Below are 21,989 nucleotides of genomic sequence, written 5' to 3' on the forward strand. Positions count from 1 at the left end.
ATTCCAGCCTTGTGTAGGTCTGCAATCTTGTCCGTGACATCCTTGGACAGCTCTTTGGTCTTGGCCATGGTGGAGAGTTTGGAATCTGATTGATTGCTTCTGTGAACAGGTGTCTTTTATACAGGTAACTGAGATTAGGAGCATCTCAGCTCGTTACCTGTATAAAAGGCACATGGGGCCAGAAATCTTTCTGACTGAGAGGGGATCAAATACTTATTTCACTCATTAAAATGCAAATCAATTTATAACATTTTTGACATGTGTTTTTCTGGATTTTTTTGTTGTTATTCTGTCTATCACTGTTCAAATAAACCTACCATTAAAATTATAGACTGATAATTTCTTTGCCAGTGGGCAAACGTACAAAATCAGCAGGGGATCAAATAATTTTTTTCCCAAACTGTAGGTGTACTTGGCACTAAAATGTGGGAGTGACTATCGTCAACAAAATTGTGAATCTAATTGATCAATAAGGCTGAACTGACCCTGCATCACCATTCAGGTAACCTGACACCCAATCGAAAAAACATAAAGAGGGGATCAAATTAGCACTGGGTCATGTTGGACAGGATCACATGACAACATAGTCTTAGGTAGTCTTCTCACAACCGTCTCCACGGTGCCGTTTAGGTCTGCAACCGTTAACGACCACTGTCCATTTACAAAATAGGTACTTTTGAGATTTGTTGGGCTTATCGTATCAGCACAAATAAGGCAGACATTCTTTTAAGTTGCCTGGGAAGGTTTTACTCTCTGCACTGTGTTGAAAGTGTTTCACGTTCTTTTGTTTGAACAAATATTGATAAGTCTTTTGTGAGGAAACAACAGGTGATTTTTTTCTGTACAGATTACACAAGATAAGGGCAAATATGGGATTTGTAAAGCCACACCTAAAACATTCTATTTACAGACAAACATAACATGTTGCATTAGTATTTATCTTCAAACAATATCTCATAGCCAAGTTAAACTGCTACATTTCATTTCAACATTTCACAACAGTTGTTACTGAAAGGATGTTGATGCAATGGTGTTCTCCACACCTTATTGTCACTGTTCGATGCCCAAGTTCACGTAACCCAAGTAATTCATTCATATTGACATACTGGAAAACCGCCAGAGAAAAGTGATGCATTGATTTCCCTGGCTGTCAGTTACCTGATCAGTAACCAGAAAAGGCTTCTTTCCAATGGTCCTTTCCTCAACCATGATAAAACCATCCACCTGAGGTCTGTATTAACTGGCTTGGTCTCCACTTTTCCACTCATACAGCGAAGTTCTGTTCTCTATCACGGACATCCACCCTTATTTCACCCTCTCCAGCATCTCCATGGTAACGGATGGGGGCGAAGCCCACCTTCTGCTCTATCCACTGGGCTACCGTAAGCAGGCTCCTGTCCTGGAAGGCGGGGCCTATCAGCTGCAGGCCAATGGGAAGGCCTCTGCTGGATAATGCTGTTGGTACAGAAACAGCAGGGAGCCCTAAGGCAGAGAGAGAGAGAGAGTCGATCATCAGAGGGATACATGGGAGAAAGCTGAGAGGGAGAGATTTCGCAACAGCAAGGTTGTTTGAAGGACTATGGGTGGGGGCGGGGGATAGAAGACGAGTAAAACTATAACTGCCCTTTTTGGGGACCAACTGTTCAACCTTTAACTGATTCCCATTTAACGCGTAGGCCGACCTCCTTCAACGCAATTCCTCTGGAAAGGGACAGTTACATGATTCACATCGTTTCCCCTTGAAGTGCAGCAGGAGTGAGCGTGTTTTCAGTACCTGCCATGTTAGCGGGCTGTGTGAAGATGTCCTCCTGAGCGCTGCGCGTCCGGTTGTCTTCCTGAACAAAGTCGGTGTGGCGCATGGCATCGCTCAGCGTGGTGGGCGTGAGCAGCACGTCCACACCTGAGCCGAATACCCGCCTGAAGTCCTCGTTTATCAGCCGGCGCACCTGCTGTGCCTTTACAAAGTAGTGCTCATAGTTCCTGTCAGAAGGGTGACAAAGGTCATGGTTCGTTTCAATGTCTGTCCAAGTTCTAGATATGGAAGCCTGAACTAAAACACATCACATATCTAACATTAGTTAATGAATACAGTGTTAAATCAGCTTACTTAAATAAAAAATATATTTGAAATTAAAATGTGTCCGTCTTACTGTTTAAGCAGGAAGTAATTCCCTGACAGGATTCTTCCTCGGACTACATCGTTGAATCCCCCATGACGAGTGGCGGCGTACATGGCCTCTGTTGAACTGCTGACATCACTACGGTGGCCTGCGGGGAACCGTTTGCAAATAATACCATCACGTTCGCTTTACAATGGCAAATCCCCTGCATTGTAAAAGTACAGAGAGAATGAAAATGCACAGGTGACGCAACACGGTCTTTGCTGGCTATTGAGGAGCTTATCATTTACAACACATGCAATGGTAGGATCAACTGTGTTGGCTAGTACTGGCTTTATAAAGCAAATCACTTTTGTTTTCTTAGGAATACTGAGCTCTATCAACCGACGACATAAATCGACAATAAAACAAAGGCATAGCTGGACAAACGGAGCCATTGTGTTAAATTCGATATGAAGACTGGAAAGGCAGTACAATCGGGTGCCACTGAACACAAGGAAAGCGTACCATATTCCAGGCCGTCAAAGCGTGCCATGTTGGACGCCACCTCGGCATGGCACAGGACGTGGTAGCAGACGATGGAATGCTGGGTGTGGGGGAGGGACACCTGCTCCACCTGAAACCCCGCCTGCTCAAACATGTCCGCCACACGGCTCCACTGGGCCAGCGTCTCCTGGGACAGACCTGGGCCATGGTATTCCTGGCGATGGTGGAAAGGACACACAATGAAACCCAGTCGTTAAAAAAAATAAGAAATATGACAACAGTAAACGGCAGGGTCGGACGCATGCAGTCCCAAGCTGCTGCGGTGCAAACTCTGTACTCTGCCACGGACCACCCCGAGGCCAGGGTTTCACAGTCTCGTTGCGCAGCGGTAAACCACGAGGGGGAACTGAAAAGTGTCATCTCACTGATATGACCGGAGGATCTCACCTTGGGAATCCCCACACGGATGTTCCTGGGGTCAAAGTCATCGGGTAGGCCCGTCAATGGGGTGGGGTGGTCGGTTACAGTAGTGGAGTCTTTTACATCGTGGCCTTGGAGGACGCCTGTGTCGTCACAGTGAAAATACAAAAAAAAACATTGATCCATAACCGACAGGACCTTGTATTTTTCCGAACAGGTCAGATTACCAGGAAAGGCTCCCAGCGTTACTGGGGGACATTACCCAGGACGGTGGCTGCGTCATGGACACTCCGGGTTATGATGCCTGGGACATCCATGGAGTTGACCAGTGGGATCAGACCGTGCCTGGACACCAGGCCATAGGTGGGCTTCAGGGCCACAACGCCACACAGGGCCCCTGGGTTACGGGTGGATCCACCTGTATCCGACCCCAAAGAACTGTAGTGGTCAGAATCAAGAGTTAATAGAGAATCTCTGCAAGAGTAATTTCGGTATAATCATTTTTAAACCTATTTGAAACAGCCCAGGGGTGCAGAACGCAGCTCCGGGTCAACACACTCACAAGAAACTGGTGAGAGAAGCCACGGCTGCAGCACTTCCTCCAGAGCTTCCCCCAGCAATGACCCAGTCGGCGTCTGGGTCAGCCCCAGACTTCTCCCTGTATGCAGCCTCATAGCTCCACGGGTTCCGGACTGGACCAAAAGCACTGTCAGTACTGCCTGACCTGGAAAATTGCAGCCGAATGTATATATTTTGTACGCACTTGAAATACCTATTTTTTTTTTCCAATGCTCCCTGACTGTCTGGCTGTTTTTAATCATTATTATTCTTAGCAAACCAGAAACAGTCAAATAACTGGTATTAAGTGTATTCCCTTTATGATTTCTACACACTTGATTTTTTTTAAATGTAATTTTAGAACTATATGAGACATGTTTCCCAATCAGTTGTTCTAAACGGCACCCTGGTCTGGCCTAAAGTGATCCAGCGTTCTATGTTGCTGCTTTCGTACGGTGTAAGTATGGGTTAGAACCTGACCTGCTGCTCTTTCAACACACAGACACACACAGACACATAGACAAACACAGACACACACAGACATATAGACACACACAGACACACACAGACACACACAGACACACACAGACACATAGACACACACAGACACTATCCCCTCCACTTTCCTACTGAAGGCCTGAAATAAAATCTGTTTGAAAACACCCCAGGTGTAGTGGTTAGTGTGTGTCTGAGAAGAGACATTACCCCATTGCAAACTCGTCTAGGTTAGTTTTGCCCATGAGAACAGCACCCTGGTCGAGGAGCTTCTGAACCACTGTGGCATTGTAAGGAGGAGTATAGTCTATAAAACAGACAATACCGTGTTACGATAATAAACGCAGGCAAATAAAATAAAACCCTTATTTAAACGTGTTAATGGACCAACCTTTTAGCATGTTGGAGGCACAGGTGGTCTTTATGTTCTCTGTGCAGAAGTTGTCCTTCACAGCAAACGGAATTCCATCAAGAGGACCTTTGGAGACACCTGTAGGGGAGATAACATTGGCAAGACAGCATCATAATGTTCATTGTGCACCACATGCAGACAGACAGGCAAAAAGGCAGAAAGACAGGCAGGAAGGCAGACAGACAGGCAGGAAGGCACATAGGCAGGCAGAGCACACACACCTTTGGAGAGTCTGCTCTCAGCCTCATGTGCTTGTTTTAATGCCAGCTCCTCTGACACAGTGATGTAAGCATTGAGATGGTGTGTCTTCTTGATACGGTTCAGGCATTTTCGACACAGTTCTGTGGGGGAGATCCTACCCTCCTTCAGAGCCAAGGAGACCTTTCAAAGTAAACATTGTATATCATTGCAAATAATCACAACCATTTTCACTATAACACTAAAGCTAAATTACAGTGAATTTGTGCTATTACACTTTTACCTGGTCTTAGTCATTATTCTGCTTTAGATGTGACTGTTAGCTAACGGTGTATTAAAGTAGAACTATAGTTATCCAATTACCTATAGCATAGCAAATAGCATTGCAATACTGTGAACAATACTGTTTTGTGTATGCATGAGAACCATCTGCTTACTATAACTGTACTGTACGGACGTTCCTTACTAGATAGCAATTGTTCTGTTCCAGATGAGTAGTTAACACTAACAGGCTTGTTGCCTCGATCCGTAAAAGGCGTTGTATGAATTGATATGTTTATCATAATGTACACTACTGTTATAAACGACACCAAATAGAAATGTTACTTGGTAACAAAATTAATAAACGCACCTCTTTGATCGACAAGCTCAGCATGCTTTCATGTTCTCTATGTGCAAATGTAACTTGTCAAATCCACAAGCAACCTTCAATGTTTGCGGTGACAGGGGGCTGCCATGTTTGTTGCACTTCTAGAATCTCCACCATCGCGCTTTGTGATTGGATGTGGGATTAGCAAACGGCACTGCAATTGGTTGAGTACATTAGAAGTTGTCAGCATTCCAGACGAGGCTGTAAGTGCTGGAGTGAAGTGAGATCGTTTTCCAGACTTAAAAGCGACAATATCTGTAACTGTCCACTGCTTTAACTCGTGGAAGTTACATGAGCTATCTGACTGTAGTCGCTTGTTTGTAGCCGCGTGCATGGCTTGCTAATTTATGTGTATATAGTAGTTTGGCATACTGTGAATGGACTATTGATAGCAAAGCGCAATGCATCCTTTGAGACGTTTGGCGTGTAGCCGTTGGTCGTTTCTACTAAACATTAGAGCACCAAGCGTTAAGACGTTCAGCCACAAAAGTCAGAAGAGACAGTTTAACACCTCCAGTAGCCATATGACAATCATGCCTGCTTGGGTGATCGATAGATACGGCAGCAATAGTGTCTTGCGGTATACAAAAAATGCCGCGTTTCCTATCATCAACTACCCAAATGAAGTAATCATCCAAGTTCATGCCGCAGGTCTCAACCCCATTGACGTCAGCATGAGAGGTTGGTGACTTATGCACTTTGATCTTTGCTCTTCATCCCCTTCAACTTTTTTGTAGTCTCTTTTTCAGGACTGGGATCAATTTCAATTCACGAATTTAACGAAAGTTTAATTCCAATTCAGAATGTTGCGGAATTATTTTCTGCATTTAATGTGATTTAAAGGGAACTTTCATTTTTTTCTCCCTATTTCAATCTATGTAATCTACTCTATAGAAATTACTAACCCTATCAGTTCGAGAACATACTATTAGATATGAGACATTGTCCGATTGAAATAGCTTTAACCAACCCCGTTGGATGCGTGTAGGGTGAGTAGGCCACGCAGCTCCCAGCGAGCAATTCAAGTTAACTGTTTGCTGATGGGTAGAACTTCGGGTTTTCACCTGCAGGCCTCAGGATTCAATTTAGCAAACGTTTGTTTATTATTGTCAGTGGCTCTAACTAGTCCAAGGGCCTCAATATACAAAATTCCAATACACCATCATATCACAAAACATTTAGAATGGGGAGTTTGCAGTATTCGGCCGCTGTATCTCCTGATAATATGCTATTGCGAGGTGCCAGATAATTTCCATGCCTAGTCTTAAGTCACCTCTGGGTTGATTTTGCCCTGTCAGGTGGGTATGGGGCTGCTTCTATGGCCATGAAGAGAGACCCGCTGAATGTTAAGCAGTCGGGCAGTGAGTTTCCTCTTATATTGGGCCGCGATGTTTCCGGAGTCATCATGGAGTGTGGTCTGGACGTGGCACCTGTCTACTTCAAAGAGGGCGATGAGGTAATACAGGATGGAGTGGAACAGGACAGTACTTTTTATGGGAACGGCATGTGTATCGGCCTATATGGCTCAGTCTATTCACAAAGTCACAATGAGGCACTGTCTTGTTCTGTCTCGTCTCTCAGTGTTTTGTTGGCTTTATTCAGGCTCAGCTTAAATGTAGCGCGCCTCATTGTGGAGCCTCTGCACTAATGTTAGATAATTGCACCACCTCTGGGCCAATGGGGCGACACATTGACAGTGAAAGTAATCCGGAGAATGAAAAACGCCGCCATTTTGGTTTCTGTAACAGCCATGCGGGGTCATGCTATTGTTTTCCTCTTTTCAGGTGTGGGCAGCTATCCCGCCTTGGAAGCAGGGCAGTCTGGCTGAGTTTGTGGTATTGAGTGCAAATGAGGTACTGTTCTGACTTTCTTCTTGGCAGTCTGATTTTAAACCATTGTCTTTGGTTATTTGTTGTGTTTGTACTTTGTTTATGTTTAATGAATGGTTGTAAGTGGGTAGTTTGTTCTAGGCATTAAGTGGAGGTTAAATGCTATTACATAACGCTTGAGTCTTTGGTATGCATTTGGTCTCAGATTTGTGAATAAAAGCAGCAGGCAGAGTTTTGCTCCATGCTGCTGCTCAGTGAGGTGTAATCATCAATGCCTGACTCATTAAATGGCCTTTCTATGATGAGGAGCCAAATGAGAAGCAATTAGGAGTACAGACTGACATGCCAGTTTGGAGTTGGCATCACTAAGTAGGTCTTTCAGTGGACAATCATGACTCAACAGTTTCAGATAGTAACATGTTTGTTTGGAGGCTTGTAAGGCCCCCAGGTAGGAGTTTATCTAGGATCAGATTTCCTTACCCTCTTCATCCAGAATGTGCCTGTGTAGAAAGTACAGATATCAAGGAAAGGACAGATATCTAGTCTTGAATGTGATGGCATCTATTTTATGTCTTGGCCAGGTGTCCAAAAAGCCCAAATGTCTGTCTCACACGGAGGCAGCGGCCATTCCTTACGTGGCTGCAACGGCATGGTCTGCCCTGGTCAACACCGGAGGTCTCACTATGGACAACTGTGCCAAGAAACGGCGAGTACACACACAAACACACACTTCCTGAAATTTTGAGGTCAAGTTGTCTCTTTCCCCCTTCTAACTCCTACTGTTCTCCCTATTCATCCCAAAGAGTCCTGATTTCTTTGATCTTGTTGATTATTCCACTTGGTTATTTCATAAAAGGGCTGCTTGTATGAGAGCAGCGGGTAAGGGAATGTGGAGAGAATTGTACTGGGGGTGTAGTAGGCTCTTTGGAAATGGGCTTCAATGGTGGCTGGCATAGATTCACACGCAACAGATAGAACACTGGTACTCGTTTTAGAATTTGACTTTGATATAGGTTAGTAGAGGGCTTGTTTTGGTTTCCATTTTGATCTGTGTTTTGAATGTGTATCTTTCCATCCATAAAGAATTCTGATCCTGGGAGGTTCAGGAGGAGTCAGAACATTTTCCATACAGGTAAATGTACAAACGAAGAAGTCCTAACTAAGCAAAAGGACCAAAGGGTGTGTGGTCTATTGTGAATATAGTACAGAGGCTTAATTACATGCATGGCAAACTGCAGCGTACCTGGAGACAGCACTTAGCTGTATTTGGTATATTGACCATACACCATAAATCCCCAAGGTGCCTTTTTATTATTATAAACCAGCTACTGACACAGTTGCAACCGTTAAAAGTAACTGCTTGTCATACCTGTGATATACAGGGTCGTATACCACAGCATTTCGCCAATGGGCATTCAGGGTTATAGTGAATTGGTTGTGAACCCCCCGCTGTTGATTATAACAAATAAATAAACAGACATTATACCAGCAGGGGGCACTTGGCCTCTCAACAGGGGGCACTTGGCCTCTCCATGGGGGGCACTTGAAAACACTCAAGACACCATAGGCTTACTAGTGGAATTAACATGAGGGGGCACATCAGGGGTACTTTGAGCAGACCAAAATTCTGTCTGTGGTACAGTAACTGAAAAGGGTTGGGAACCACTGTCCTAGTGTGTCACCCCACCCCATGGCTTTGACCTCCATCTGAACATCCAGCTCATATTAGACTGATTCAAACCTGGTACGTCTGATTTCTCCTCTTTAAAGGATAATGGGTTTCTAGTCTGATTCATAGGACACACCTCATCCCAGGATGAGAGCAGGTGATGATGGTGAAAATTCCTTATTGTTCCCTCAGATGCTGAAGGCTTGGGGGGCCCATGTGACTGTGACCTGTTCCCAGAATGCAGAGCGTCTGGTGAGGGGTTTGGGCGCGGATCACGTCGTGGATTACACCGCTGGGCCTGTTGAGGGGCCACTGAGGGCCCTCGAAAAGTGAGCCCTTGCAAACGGACACAATTCCCTTTTTCTGTGGCACCTTTTTGCTTGGGTACTCTCCTATCCACACACTTTAAACCCTTCATGGTGGCGTGTATCTGAATAGGATGAGGGTCAGTAAACCCGTTAATGGGGGATTGGGCATCTCTCAGGGCGCCTGGAACTCTCATTAGCGTGTGGGAGAATCTCCCTCCAAGCACTGAAGTGAACTTTCTCTCCCTCGCACCTCTTCCGCCAGGTTTGACCTGGTTCTGGATAATGTGGGCGGGGCCACGGAGAGCTGGGCTCTGGGGCTGCTGAAGCCATGGTGTGGCGCCAAGTACGTAACCCTGGTAACGCCCTTCCTCCAGAACACAGACCGGCTGGGGGTCGCTGACGGAATGCTCCAAACAGGGGTCACCGTGGCCGCCAAGGCGCTCAAGGTAAGGCGTCATTTCTGTATTTCATTCTACGCTTTCATTGTTTACACATTTGGTCACATAACCCCATAAGAACGCTCTAAACAGTAATTCCCCCACAATGCCTATGCAGTGTCGTCTTAAAAGGCAAGACCCAATCATGCTCTTGCCGTCCCAATGTGACGGAGACACTGACATCCTGCTTGGTGTTGGTGGTGTATTCGCTGCAAAACATGCAATGCATCAGAGGTTTTGTGCATGGCAAGGTTCTCTCCCCCGACTCTCAACCTCACCACACAACCCACAAGTACCGATGAGAAAACAAGTGATCCCTTCAGCCTTTTTTTTGGGTCATAAATATAATCAGATCCTAATTATAAATAGTGGGGTGGGTTTAAACTAATAATACCAAAGCTGTTTTCTTTTTTAATTTCTTAAAATGAGCAACTTGATCCAATATTAAATGTATTTGATGCAGATAGTATTTGAGAAAGTATACCTTTTGTTTAAGGAAGTCTTTTCAAGGAGAAGCATAACTGTATCCATAATATAAAATGGAACTTCTGAAATACTAAAGCCCTACAAAACAGGACTAGGTACCTGAACACATTGTACTCCAGTGAAAGAGAATTATTACTGTGGTTAGTTGTATCTTGCAAAATAAATGGTGAAATGTTCACATTTGGTCTGGGTAAGCCCCATAGTGCAATGCACTGCACCGCTATGTAGAAATTCACATGGATCTCAACCATGTTTGTCCTTTGTTGGGAAGGTGGAGTTGTGATTCTAGAGAGAGGCTGTGGCTAGATAACAGAAGAGGTGACGGAAGTTAACCAACACATCCTATCTGAACACCACACTCCGTATCATGTTGAACAGTAGGCTCTTGCCTACTCATTGGCCTAAGTTCGATTGGTGGTGAAAACGTTGCCTGCAGGTTTTGGTAATTCAAAGCTGGCTCCACTGTTAATGTTTTAGGTATACGGACTCTGAGGGGGAGCATGTTAAAAAGGGCTTCTGAATGCATAGCCTAGTCGCCAGGCCGGCTTTGCTCAGATGAGACTGAATGTTTACACTTCTGTTTATTTGTAAAAACACGTGCTTGTCCGAGATTGTCCTATTCACCTGTGTTGGGATTTGAGCAGCCTTAAAAGCTAAAGTTTATGTTGTGTGAAAACATGAATGGCGGATGTAGTCTGTGGGTTCACACAGGAAATCAACCATGCTGTCATTTCCAATCTTTCTCCGCAAACTCTTCATGTTCATAGCACTGAGTGTGCTCGCAGCTCTAACAGCAAGCGCGTGCCCCAAACCGGTTTGCCATTTGAAAACAATTATCCAATAATTTTCTCAGGTGTCATGTTGGGTACATTTCCCCTCGACAACTCCCTCGAGACACGTGACCCACAAACCCTAGAATTCCGTTGTCTCCTTTTTCCTTTTGTAATGGAGTCAGGAATCCCATCTCAATGCTGGGAAAAAATAAATAATACCATACTGCCTAACATACTGTGGACATTAGACTTCTTTAAAACCTCTTTGGGTTAGAATGTCCCCTTATTGAAAACCAAAACTGTGTTTCCCTTTTTATTAGGAGTGAGATTGGGGGTAAAGGGGTTATCTCTGACCTATTTATGTACGGATCTGTTTGTATGTGATATGGTCTACATGTGAGATACAGATCTTCACTGAAACGGTAATACTAAATGCGGGTTCTTCTATTACTCGTTTAACAGCATTTAACCAAGGGAGTACACTATCGCTGGGGGATGTTTGCCCCGAATGGACTGGCCCTGGATGACATCAGTGAGATGGTGGATGCAGGAAAGGTACCGTGCCGTCTCACTACCACAAGCTGTTTTCCCTTTGATCACCCTAATTCAGTGGAACGACAGACGCTGCCTGAAACTGTCCCGTCTGTATGGTAACGGCTACCACATTCAACTGTGTAGAATACATGAGCACTGTTTTTATGTGATCAGGAATGGCCACGACAGGTGTGACGGAAACGGGACTTTGTTCGTTCGGTTTGTTCGAATGGTGTTGTTTTGGTTCAATGAATGATGAGCTTAAATATGTTTACACTGATGAGTCACGATCGAATTACAAACAAGATTTCTGTCTGTGGTCATCACTGACAAACAGAACTTGGGTAACCTGGTTACAGGGCAGTTTGATTTGACTAAATACTTCCTATCAAATGATTTGCTTGATGTAGTCAGTATGGTATTTCATAGAGGTGGTGGGAAACGTTTTTGTTGAGATTGTGTTAGACCGTTTTTGTTGAGATTTTCAAACCCACGCTACAACACTACATCTGCAGCATGGTAGCGGCTCAGGCCACGGGCACATCCTAGGACTGCCAAATGATGTGAGAATGTCAAACTTTATTGAAATAATTAATGTAAAATATACATTATTTACAATACATTATATCATAGTCCAGTAGAATAACTAGCAATTTGACTAGCAATTTTACAATAAAGCGTATTTCCAGGGAGATGGAGCTCCAAAGGTCCAGTCCTGATTTTGTTAGAAACCACAAACCATCCAACAACCTAAGTAGACATCAGCCTCTGGCTCTCGGGCCCCAGGTTCAACCAACCAGGAAGTGATCAAGGCCCCAGGTTCAACCAACCAGGAAGTGATCAAGGCCCCAGGTTCAACCAACCAGGAAGTGATCAAGGCCCCAGGTTCAACCAACCAGGAATGGATCAAGGCCCCAGGTGGAGTTGGATGGCCAGAACTGTGACCAGCGGTTGGAGGTGGAGGAGGAAATGGTGACAGTGGAAGTATTGAAAGGGAGAAAGTGAAGAAAAGGAGGTCCTACGCTCTGGATCAGGAGGGCCTGAGGCAGCAGAAGAGATCCAAAATTGAGGTTTTCCATTTTCCCCCAGGGGATCATCGTGCCAGTCGTTCATCACCCTGTCTTCTGCAGACATCCAGACAGTTGACAGCGGGTGGTCCAGTGGCCACTATCAGTCCCGGCAGGATAAAGGGAAATCCATCAGTGACCTGTTGAGGTGCCGGAATCATCTCACCATCCTGGCAGTCATGGTTGTGTGACCTGATGTCCTGGACCACAACCATGCACTCCATCAGAGGCTGGTCTGTATCCAAGTCCTGCCACCACCCCCTCCCTGCTCCAGCCAGATATCTGAGGATTTAGGCCGATCTACTTTACGGTGTTCTGACAGGACTCTGGGGCCTGCTGCCCGTCTCTCCGTGAGAAGCTGTTGGAGCTGAGCCACTGTCACTCCCTTGTCCATCTCTGTGAGCCCATCCAGAATTACAGCCCACACCCCGGAGGATTTTGGATAGGGTGTGCCGACCCCCTCCTTCCCCTGGCTGCCTGAATCCCTGAATGAGGCTGGTTGCAGGCGGAAGAACAGTGCCCTCTGTTGGAACAGGTTGAGAGCTCCATGCCTGTGCGACGATGACGACACTGGTGCACAGCATTGCCAGCCAACCCAACCAGAAGAGGATCACCAGGCCAGAGCGCAACTTCCTCCACCCTGCTCCTCCAGCCACGAGCCTCAGTTCCTCCTTAGATAACGGCTGCCATTTGGAAGTTTCGGGTTCCGGCTTCAGCATCAGCAGTGGGTGTGTCTCAGAATCACCCTGACTTGTTGTTGGCCAGGGACTGACCACCCTGCTGCCACACCCAGGGTCCACATTCACAGGCATTCTGAGTGAACCTCCGGGCAGATGAAGGTCATGACAGATTCCAGTCACTGTGGTGTTTGTGCAATGTGATTTCTAATATAGTCTCCTCCCCCGCCCCCAGGAGGAAGGAAATGAAATTTAAATGTCTACCTCTGTTGTGAAATGCTGTGTGTCAATATGGCACACATTAATAAAAATGTGACAAATTAAAAGGTAATGTTGTGCCACTGTTCTAAAAAGCATGAATATCTTCAAATCAATAAGAGAAGGTCAAATGGGACCAGTCACTTTAAATAGATTACATTATCATTAAATGGCCATGATAATATAAGTATCGTCTGAAAACACAACTACCAATTATAGCTGTATGTAAAGATTAACATACTCTTGGCCCCACTGTTTTTTAAAGACGGTTGTTAAAATATATTTATTATATTACAGTTAAAAAGTATATTATCTGTTTATACTAACATTATTAGTGTGAATCTTTATTGGGCATAATTATTGTTTTATCCAATCAGTTTTAGTCATTGATTAATGCACATTTTCCCTGAACCATTTTGCCAATATCTTCCCCACCACAATCAAGAAAGAAATGTGCAGGTATCTCCCGTGGCGTCATAGTAGACATGAAGTTCCCTTCTGTTTTTTATTTCCTGTGAACAACCAACTGTCCGTGTTTCTACAGTATTACAAAAGCGGTGTTATTTAAAACACAGAAATGCATTTTCCTCAACCATATTATTCTGCAACATGAACATTCAGATAAATTGTGGATATATAAAACTCTAGACCATAAGAGCTCTCGGTGCCAGTCAAATCTCACTTGATGAGCTGGTTGATAGCTGATGTGAGTTGGTCTTCCGGTCCAGAACCTTGGATCAAAAGAGTCCCATAATCCCCATGGGAAAATAATATGGGGGACAAAACTGCATAATATGAAGAGTCCATTAACATGAACGCCATTATTGAGTTTATTAATATGAATGGCTCCGTTGGTTAGTCGGACACACTTTTCTTTACATTTAGTGCTTTTGTATACTTTTTTGTTGTTGTCACATCTTACCTAAATCCCTTTCCTGTAAAATTAACTCTTAATGCTTACATTTTACCCTAACCCTCTCTTTTAGCCTAATTGTAACCCTACACTTAACACCTAGCCTAAAAAAACATTTTTAAAGTGTGGACACACACACACACACACACACACACACACCCCCCCTCTTCCCTTTTCTTCTCATCTGAGGCCGGATGGGTGTGTGGTCCATCAGTGACGGTCAGACTGGATGACCTGCTATATGAGGCCATGCTGACCAGCCAGGCTGGAATGCCGGTGTGATCCGGGTGCTAAGCCCCTAATCCGGGCCCTTTATCTCGGCCTTTTGTCCCGGGCCACGTGGCTGCCCTCCGGGTCCACTCCCCCACCTAGAAGCAGGACAGACTCCGTCTATGCTTGGGTATAATGGAAGCATTCCACCATGACCTCATGGCTCTGGTCTGTTTGGCTGCGTAGCCGTATGTTTGGGGACAACCACAACAAGATGTTAAGGTGTTGAATGGGAGGACAAAGGGCTTACTGGTGTTGTGTGTAGCTGCCGTGTTGATACAAATCTTAGGTTGGCGTCTGAACTAAACGATGACATCTTCAACCCATATCGAAATACAGACCCAGACGTCCTCTGTAGAAGTGGACCTGGACAAAAGTGGCCTAGTCATAATTACAGCTGTCTTCTCCTAATAATGTACTGTCATTTTTTTGTCTTTTGTTTTACCTGTGACCCCACTCGCTGTTTCCACAGATCTGTGCGGTGGTGGAGGCGGAGTTCAGCTTCTCCCAGGTGCCCCAGGCCATGCTGAAGGTGGAGAAGGGTCATGCCAGGGGGAAGACTGTGGTCACAGTCCCCTGACCTACATGAACACTGTCCACATTTTCCTTCAGTATCAACAGTGCAACGTTTCTGAGGACAATGGAACTGATCAGCTTGAAACGTGGTCTAGAAATGATGGATGTATTTGTCAGAGATCGTGACTGTCTGTCGAAGGTTATAATACCTGTTTGTAGTCATGTGATAATTAAAGCCGTTTCAAGTCCTTGACCATGTGATCATCAATGCCAGTGTCACTGAGAGGCCCGAACAAAATATAAATGAAGACAAAACCATATTTATTTTCTGCGGATCGCAACAGCGTTAAATTGATGCATTGTATTTACATTGGAGACAGTGTAGTAAGCCTGATATTGTAGCACAGTGTTGGAATTGATATTTACTAAGACATACAAAACCAAAACACCTGCTTGCAGCTACTCTACATCGGTGTGTAGTCAAATATTTATTCAGACAATAATGTTTTTTCACTGACTACTTTCTTTAAAAGACGCAATGGAAAATCTATCTACACATGTCATTCTACACCTTACTCATCTGTTGACATGACCCTGTCAAATAATAACATATCTAGAGGGATATAGGGATTCACATTTGTCCCAGGAGGAGGGTCAACATGACAACCTTCTTCCTGTCTGCTGAACCCCTGCCTGGAGCTCAGTGATGTAGGAAGTTCCACCTGCTCTGCTGTGGACCTAAAAGACCAGAAAAATCCCAAAATCTGTGCACACAGCCAAGTTCTTTTACACCTCTGATTAAGATGACCGCAGAAGACTTTAACAAGGTGCCTCGCAAATGGAAGCGGCTGATATGAATCATAGATGTACTGTAAAAGAGCCTATAAAAAACTAAAGTAAACAGACTGGAGTAATTGACCGAAGAAGCACCATAGTAGACTTAGATAGGAGCAGCATAACACAGGGCTTAAGGGCTGGGGTTCATTCATGGCATTGAAGTTCAGCTTTTCAGAACAATTGACATTTTAAAGGCATTATAGAGTAGAGTCTGCCCTAGTCCACTACAGTTATTCTTTGGTATGGAATTTGTACAGCGTCAGTGAAGTTCTTGGTAAAATGCTGTGCTCCTTGCCGAATAGATAGTTCTGTATCCAACTGTGGTGTTGCTTGCTTTGTCTTCGCATTGATTTGGAAAATTGTTACTTTAATGGCTGCTTGTTTATGGCTGTGTTTCGCAAAGACAATCATGGATGCTGTCAAGCCCAACAAATGTTGCAGAATGTTTTGAGATCCGCGGTCCAGGATCACCGAGCACTGAGAGGCACGGAAAAACTTCAAGAAATCCTTTGGCTTTCAAGAAGTCTCTTAAACCCTTGAATGAGCTGCAACAGAAAGGTGTATGTGCATCACAGAGCAGAGAGCTGGACCGCAGAGCAGAGAGCTGGACCGTAGAGCAGAGAGCTGGACCGCAGAGCAGAGAGCTGGACCGCAGAGCAGAGAGCTGGACCGCAGAGCAGAGAGCTGGACCGTAGGGCAGAGAGCACGTCCTGCAGACACTATTACAGGACCTCCAACAGCCATTGTTGGTTGAGTTTTCTCTCATCAAATGTGTTTAGAATGACTTGGGATTTGTCATAACCTTGTCCACCTGTGAAAACAGCAGGCAACATAAGTTAGGTTGAGGCTTGACATAGGCGCCCTACTCATTGGTTTGTCATGTGACAATAGGTGGGCAGTACACTTCCTTAACCTACCACCAGATGGTGCCAGATGATAAATACTGGGACTAAGGATGGTCAGAGCACCTAAACCTTTTTGTTGATCTGAGGACAGCTCAGCCAAATGGGAGACCGAGATAAAAAGAAAGCTGAGCTGACCTTTAACCTCCAGCACCAGGTCAGGTCTGTGGTGGCTTCGGACCAGGCCATCTGGGGTCATGTTCCACAGCTGGTTGTCCTTCCCCGGCTCCTGGGGGGAGACATTCAGCCTGCTGCCAGCCATGACAACACTCCCTATCGTCTGCAGGCTGCAGTCCTCTACCAGCTGTACCGACAGGGGTTCAGATGTGGGTGGATTATACAACAGACAAGCATAGACCGGAGTTGTCATTTCATATGAGAAACAAAAGACACACCGGTTGCATGAAACAATGCAGAAAGAATCGGAAACAAAGCTATCCATGTTAACATTTGGAGGTTGCTGAATAAATTAGTGGATTATAAAAGTGGACATGTTGAATGCATGATCCAGCGCAAAAAGCTTTAGCCGATGCAGTACCTTGCAGCGCAGGACTCCGTCACTGTAGAGCCAGATCTGCTCCTCTCCCCCCGTCTCTTCCAGAGCCTGCACCCGCAGAAGCTTGATGTCATCTAGAGGGCCCGACAGGGACATTATGTAGCCCGACTCCTTGCTCCGCAGACGGAAGTACACCTGCTTCTGTAGGGGCCAACCGTTGAACCACACAGACACCATGAGCTTGTCTAGTCCCAGATAAGAGTCACGAGTCTTATCTAGTGCAATTAGTAACTTGGATATGATTTGGGTTCTTGGGTGATTCGATTTGAAGGGTGGAAGTGTTATGTTTCAAACACAGCTGATGCTCTGATACCCACTGAACTGGACGGACGTCAATATGTGAATGAAAAATGGGCCCCGCCCCCATACCTGCATTAGCGGTCTCAGGGATCCTATTCGTGGCCAGCTGCTGAACTTGCACCAGTCACTCAGTTCGCTGGGCGGTAGCAGGATCTGACGGCCGCGGTGGTTAATCCCCTCATACAACACCCACCTGTAAAGCAGAACACACCGATCACACAGCCAGTCGCTCTTGGCATACGAACCCAGAGTGTGAACAGTAACCCTCCTACACCATTCCCGTTTACTGTAACAGAACAGGTTGATGGTTTAGAAGGCGAGTGAGGTTAATGTTTTAATCTTAGGTTGAAATGTGAATATCTTGCCAATGCTCAAATACTGTTGGTTTCCTCGTCTTATTATTAATACATATTTACCTAAACTGGAAAGAAAAAACATTAAAAGGAACACCTTGACCTTTTTTTATCTCAGACCTAAAAAAAAACTCAGTTTGAGCTGGCCAATTGGCATTCTAGAGGAGGATGAGCGTGCCAAGCAGAGTTCCCGCTCATGTAAGCTGTTAATCTCAACGAAACCAAAAATAAAAGTTCCCACGTGACTTACATTCCTCCTTCGATCACCAGGGAGTGTACGCGTCCGCAGAACCCAGCCAGCTGCAGGTTCACCAGCCCTCCGGTCAACACCACCCTACGGCCTCTACAGCCCACCTTGCTGAACAACGTTATGGACGGGATGGAGAACTCCTGTGACGGGATGGGGACAGTCACTGACTTTGGTAACAGTACGTTCCCTCGCACACAAACACACCCACACAGTGCTCAGCGAGGAGAAGACTGGCAACTTCCTGTGTACTCACATGATTAACAGTCTGTATGGAGCGGATGGTAGAGTCAGGACTCAGACAGCCCATGGACTCAGTGTTGGGGTATTCCCCCTCCTCCAGGACGTACATGTGCTCAGTGAACTGGGGTCCCTCATACGCCACCCAGCTGTAACACAACACACAGTCACAGCAGCTCTCTAGAGGACCAGGTCCTCTTTGGAGTGTGACATACTAATGAGTATCCCTTTATCAGAGCTTTCAGTTGACGATGTACTCACCGCCCAGCCAGTACTCTACAGGAGCCTGGGGAGAAGTCTTCCTCCAGGGCTACCATGCTGTCCTCTAGCACCACCTCTTTGCCCTGGAACCAAGGCTCAGAAAACAGCTGGACCTACAGTTCATATGGAGCAAGATAGGGTGAGCCTGCCACAATGCACTGTAACTGTAGATTGCAGGTAGGCTATTCATGCCAATGAATAATTGTTTATTCACTTTCATACACTAAGTAAAAAGAGAGAGACTTACTTTGAACTTGTTTAATCCACCCACGTTTTCCTGAAAGTAATGAATAATTATTAATCAAAGGAAACTATTTCTTCATGATCATCGCTGGATTATTCAGTTCAATATATTACTAACCTTCAAACATATCAGTCATGCGAGTGCAAACCCTAAAGTACAATATTGCAAAGAATGATATTATCGGACAACACTCTTTCCCAAGTCAACCAATTTAGTTTTTCTTTTAGGGGACGGATCATTTTAATTCAGTGTTCCAGAGACGAAATATGTTGATTATGCTTTTTTTTTCTATCATAAATTTGCGTAAATATAATGCCTATGTCATGCAGTTCTCCCAAGGATTTTGTTCTTTCGGTTTACCTGGTGGACTGGCTGCAGCGAGGAGATCCTAAAGTTCTGTCCTCCCCAGTCATCTGGATTTCCATAGAGGCCCTTCTCTAGAACATAGAGCTCTCCGGAGAACCCTGGGTTCTCAAAGGCAACCCACCTGTTTAGATCACACACAAAAGAGAATTATGATTGCTGTAACGTAACTGTAGCCTCTAGTCTTGCGACATTAGATGTTTATAACTTTAATCACTCGCTTCAACCTCACTACATAATAAACAGTTGAAGGTTATGAAGAGATTATGTTAAGGTTGTGCCCATTCAGTAAACTTTAGCCTGATGCAATACATGACCACATAGTTTGGAAACAAACTAACGTCTAACGTCTAACAAATAAAATGACAGAAGCTGATCTTTGTGATACCTTGATTGACTATAGTATACATAAAATAACAGATATCACGCGGAACAAGGCCTCAGTCTTTCCGGAATATTCAATTCCTGTCTGAGAATATATAGCCCCAGAGAGAAATCTTGCTTTTCCACCAACAACAGCATACTTTCAGTATCACTTTACTAAGCTTGGCATTCACACCAGTCTTTTGCGATTCTGTATGCTAGTGCTCGGGTTGCATTTCTTTGTGTTCTGGAGAAATGTGTAATTGGAGAACAGTGCAGGGCACGACACACCCATATATCTCAGGCAGAGCAAGCCCTCACGGCATTGTGACAGACTGCGGTTGAGTAGACACAGGCAGAAGGCTGAACAGGACCGTCAGAGAAGTTGACTCACACTCCAGCCTGGACATTAACGGACTGTGTCTTGGGGCCGAAGCCGGTGCCCTCCATGTTAATAACGGGCCCCACCAGGTCCACGTTGACCCCTCTTTCCCCGAAGTCCCTCTCGCTGAACAACTTCACGTGGGGAGACAGGAGATCCTACAACAGGGAATGTATTACAACCAAATTGTCTCCATAAACTAGACCGGCTTGTCCACTTAAAAGGCCATTTTTATTTGAGGTACTTCTTTAGTCATCACAGACATTGAATGTGTATACACCTTGGATTGGATCCTTAACAGCGTGGCCCAGAAGCGTGGCCCTGAACAGACGTGAGTTTCGGTACTTACAGTGCGGACAGGGCGTATTGACAGGAGCTGGTCTCCACAGCCAGCCCACTCCTTCCAGTCAGGATACTCCCCCTCCTCCAGGAGATACTGGCGACCGTCAAACTCTGGCTCGTCGTAGCCCACCCAGCTACAGGAACCGGCAACACACAGGGGGATGATGAATAGTTTAGGATTGGGGGGAGGGGGGGTTGGGGGAGGTTAAAACGTATAACCACAGGTACTCACAGTCCACTGAGGATCTTGATGGATCCCACGGAACACAATGTCTTCCTTTTGCCTGGATTCCCCGTGACCTCCTCCGCCACATCCCTCTCCCCCACCTCGTCCTCCCCCACCTCGTCCTCCCCTCCCTCTCCAAAGGTGTATATTTCATCGTCAATCTCCACACACTCGCCCTGGAAGCGTGGCCTCTCGAACAGCAGGGCCTGATGAGGGGGAAGGGGTTAAGGTTCAGGCTGATGTGCTGAGGTAGGCAGTGTGCTCTTGCCCAAGCCTGTCCCCGTCCCAGCGCTGCATGCTCCTCATACCGCAGATTCCACCTCCCCCTCTGGCTATAACAAACTCTCCTATATTTCACCACCGTCTGTCTGCCTGCATGTCTTGTGCCCAGAGGACAGGTGGTGCCTTTTCATAACCCATAAATCAACCATATAAATGGGGAATCAGAAGATCGGCCCATATTGAGCCAGACAGCTACATTATCAGCCCAATTAAATCTCTGAATGTACGCTATACCATAGTTCTACATTTCCGATTTACTACTGAACTTGAACTCTGCAATATCAGATTGTATCTTGTCTGGTAGAATGTCCTGAACAAGCAGTTGTTCAGCACCGTACATTCCTCTGAATAGACACTAGTGCATCCGCCTGCAAAAACAGGCCCATCCGTCTGTTTGACAATGGACTGATAAATCAGAGGATTTAAGATGACAGCCTGTGTGCAACAATAGTATACCATGCCATCTCATCAGAGCTAGTTCCATCTTCAGCCATGTCACCACAATACAACTGCCAAGCCTTTGGATATTACGAGGTTATCACTGTCTGTCTGGATATATTCTGTTGAATCCTTTATGTACATTTATGTGTCTGCAGAAGAATTTACAGAGAAACACACCTTTACTTCGTTAGGATATTCCACCTTTATCCCTCCCTGTAAGAGACAAAAACGCCATAGAAATGAAATGAGATGGAGGGATTAAAAATGAATAATCATAATAGTAATGATGCTGCCATGGTGATGACAATACCATACGGAGGGCCCTCAGCGATCCGATGAAGGGCAGAGGGAATCCCCAAGATTCTGGACACGGGTACTCTCCCGCCTCCAACACAGCAAGCATTCCCTCAAACCCTGGATCACCATAAACCAGCCAGCTATAACACACACACGCGCACACACTACTTAACCGCTTAATCACTTAATCCTGTCATGTAAATAATAACTTTAAAACTCATCCTAATACAATCATCTTAATACAAATTATCTGTCACTCCTGCGAGGTCCGACGTTAG

The 21,989-nt window shown here is 45.3% G+C and overlaps 3 protein-coding genes across 6 annotated transcripts in view; 1 reads left to right on the forward strand and 2 right to left on the reverse strand.

Moving 5' to 3' along the window:
- Positions 1–362: 362 nt before the first annotated feature.
- On the reverse strand, positions 363–5,691 carry qrsl1 (glutaminyl-tRNA amidotransferase subunit QRSL1). Of its 2 annotated transcripts, none has more exons than XM_010879117.5 (11): positions 5,127–5,267; positions 4,713–4,872; positions 4,471–4,569; positions 4,290–4,386; positions 3,589–3,750; positions 3,289–3,464; positions 3,054–3,169; positions 2,628–2,820; positions 2,151–2,268; positions 1,775–1,980; positions 363–1,482 (listed from the first exon to the last, which is right to left on the reverse strand). In XM_010879117.5, the coding sequence occupies exons 1-11, from the start codon at positions 5,250–5,252 to the stop codon at positions 1,265–1,267; spliced, it is 1,671 nt and encodes a 556-aa protein (XP_010877419.2). In that variant the 5' UTR covers positions 5,253–5,267; the 3' UTR covers positions 363–1,264. The 2 variants fall into 2 exon arrangements, with proteins under 2 accessions (XP_010877419.2, XP_010877420.1); XM_010879118.5 differs by lacking the exon at positions 5,127–5,267 and adding an exon at positions 5,321–5,691 and having other exon boundaries at positions 364–1,482.
- Positions 5,692–5,701: 10 nt separating this feature from the next.
- Positions 5,702–15,328, forward strand: rtn4ip1 (reticulon 4 interacting protein 1). 2 transcript variants are annotated; one of them, XM_010879122.5, is made up of 9 exons: positions 5,702–6,019; positions 6,637–6,794; positions 7,123–7,191; positions 7,749–7,873; positions 8,251–8,299; positions 9,029–9,165; positions 9,407–9,590; positions 11,303–11,395; positions 15,032–15,328. In XM_010879122.5, the coding sequence occupies exons 1-9, from the start codon at positions 5,740–5,742 to the stop codon at positions 15,137–15,139; spliced, it is 1,203 nt and encodes a 400-aa protein (XP_010877424.4). In that variant the 5' UTR covers positions 5,702–5,739; the 3' UTR covers positions 15,140–15,328. The 2 variants fall into 2 exon arrangements, with proteins under 2 accessions (XP_010877424.4, XP_019909706.3); XM_020054147.3 differs by lacking the exon at positions 11,303–11,395.
- A 47-nt stretch (positions 15,329–15,375) lies between these two features.
- crybg1a (crystallin beta-gamma domain containing 1a) overlaps positions 15,376–21,989 on the reverse strand; it is a 46,216-nt gene continuing 39,602 nt past the window's right edge. For both annotated transcript variants that reach the window (XM_029125753.2, XM_029125754.2), the window contains 14 exons: positions 21,725–21,851; positions 21,592–21,627; positions 20,698–20,897; positions 20,473–20,599; positions 20,136–20,281; positions 19,376–19,502; positions 19,019–19,048; positions 18,772–18,884; positions 18,527–18,659; positions 18,274–18,413; positions 17,740–17,863; positions 17,353–17,511; positions 16,953–17,118; positions 15,376–16,723 (listed from right to left, as the gene is read on the reverse strand). In XM_029125753.2, the coding sequence (XP_028981586.2) occupies positions 16,635–16,723; positions 16,953–17,118; positions 17,353–17,511; positions 17,740–17,863; positions 18,274–18,413; positions 18,527–18,659; positions 18,772–18,884; positions 19,019–19,048; positions 19,376–19,502; positions 20,136–20,281; positions 20,473–20,599; positions 20,698–20,897; positions 21,592–21,627; positions 21,725–21,851 (1,717 nt within the window). In that variant the 3' untranslated portion in view covers positions 15,376–16,634. The remainder of the gene's footprint in view (positions 16,724–16,952; positions 17,119–17,352; positions 17,512–17,739; positions 17,864–18,273; positions 18,414–18,526; positions 18,660–18,771; positions 18,885–19,018; positions 19,049–19,375; positions 19,503–20,135; positions 20,282–20,472; positions 20,600–20,697; positions 20,898–21,591; positions 21,628–21,724; positions 21,852–21,989) is intronic.

The sequence above is a fragment of the Esox lucius genome, chromosome 15 (assembly GCF_011004845.1).
Source record: "Esox lucius isolate fEsoLuc1 chromosome 15, fEsoLuc1.pri, whole genome shotgun sequence".
Classification (NCBI taxonomy): Eukaryota; Metazoa; Chordata; class Actinopteri; order Esociformes; family Esocidae; genus Esox; species Esox lucius.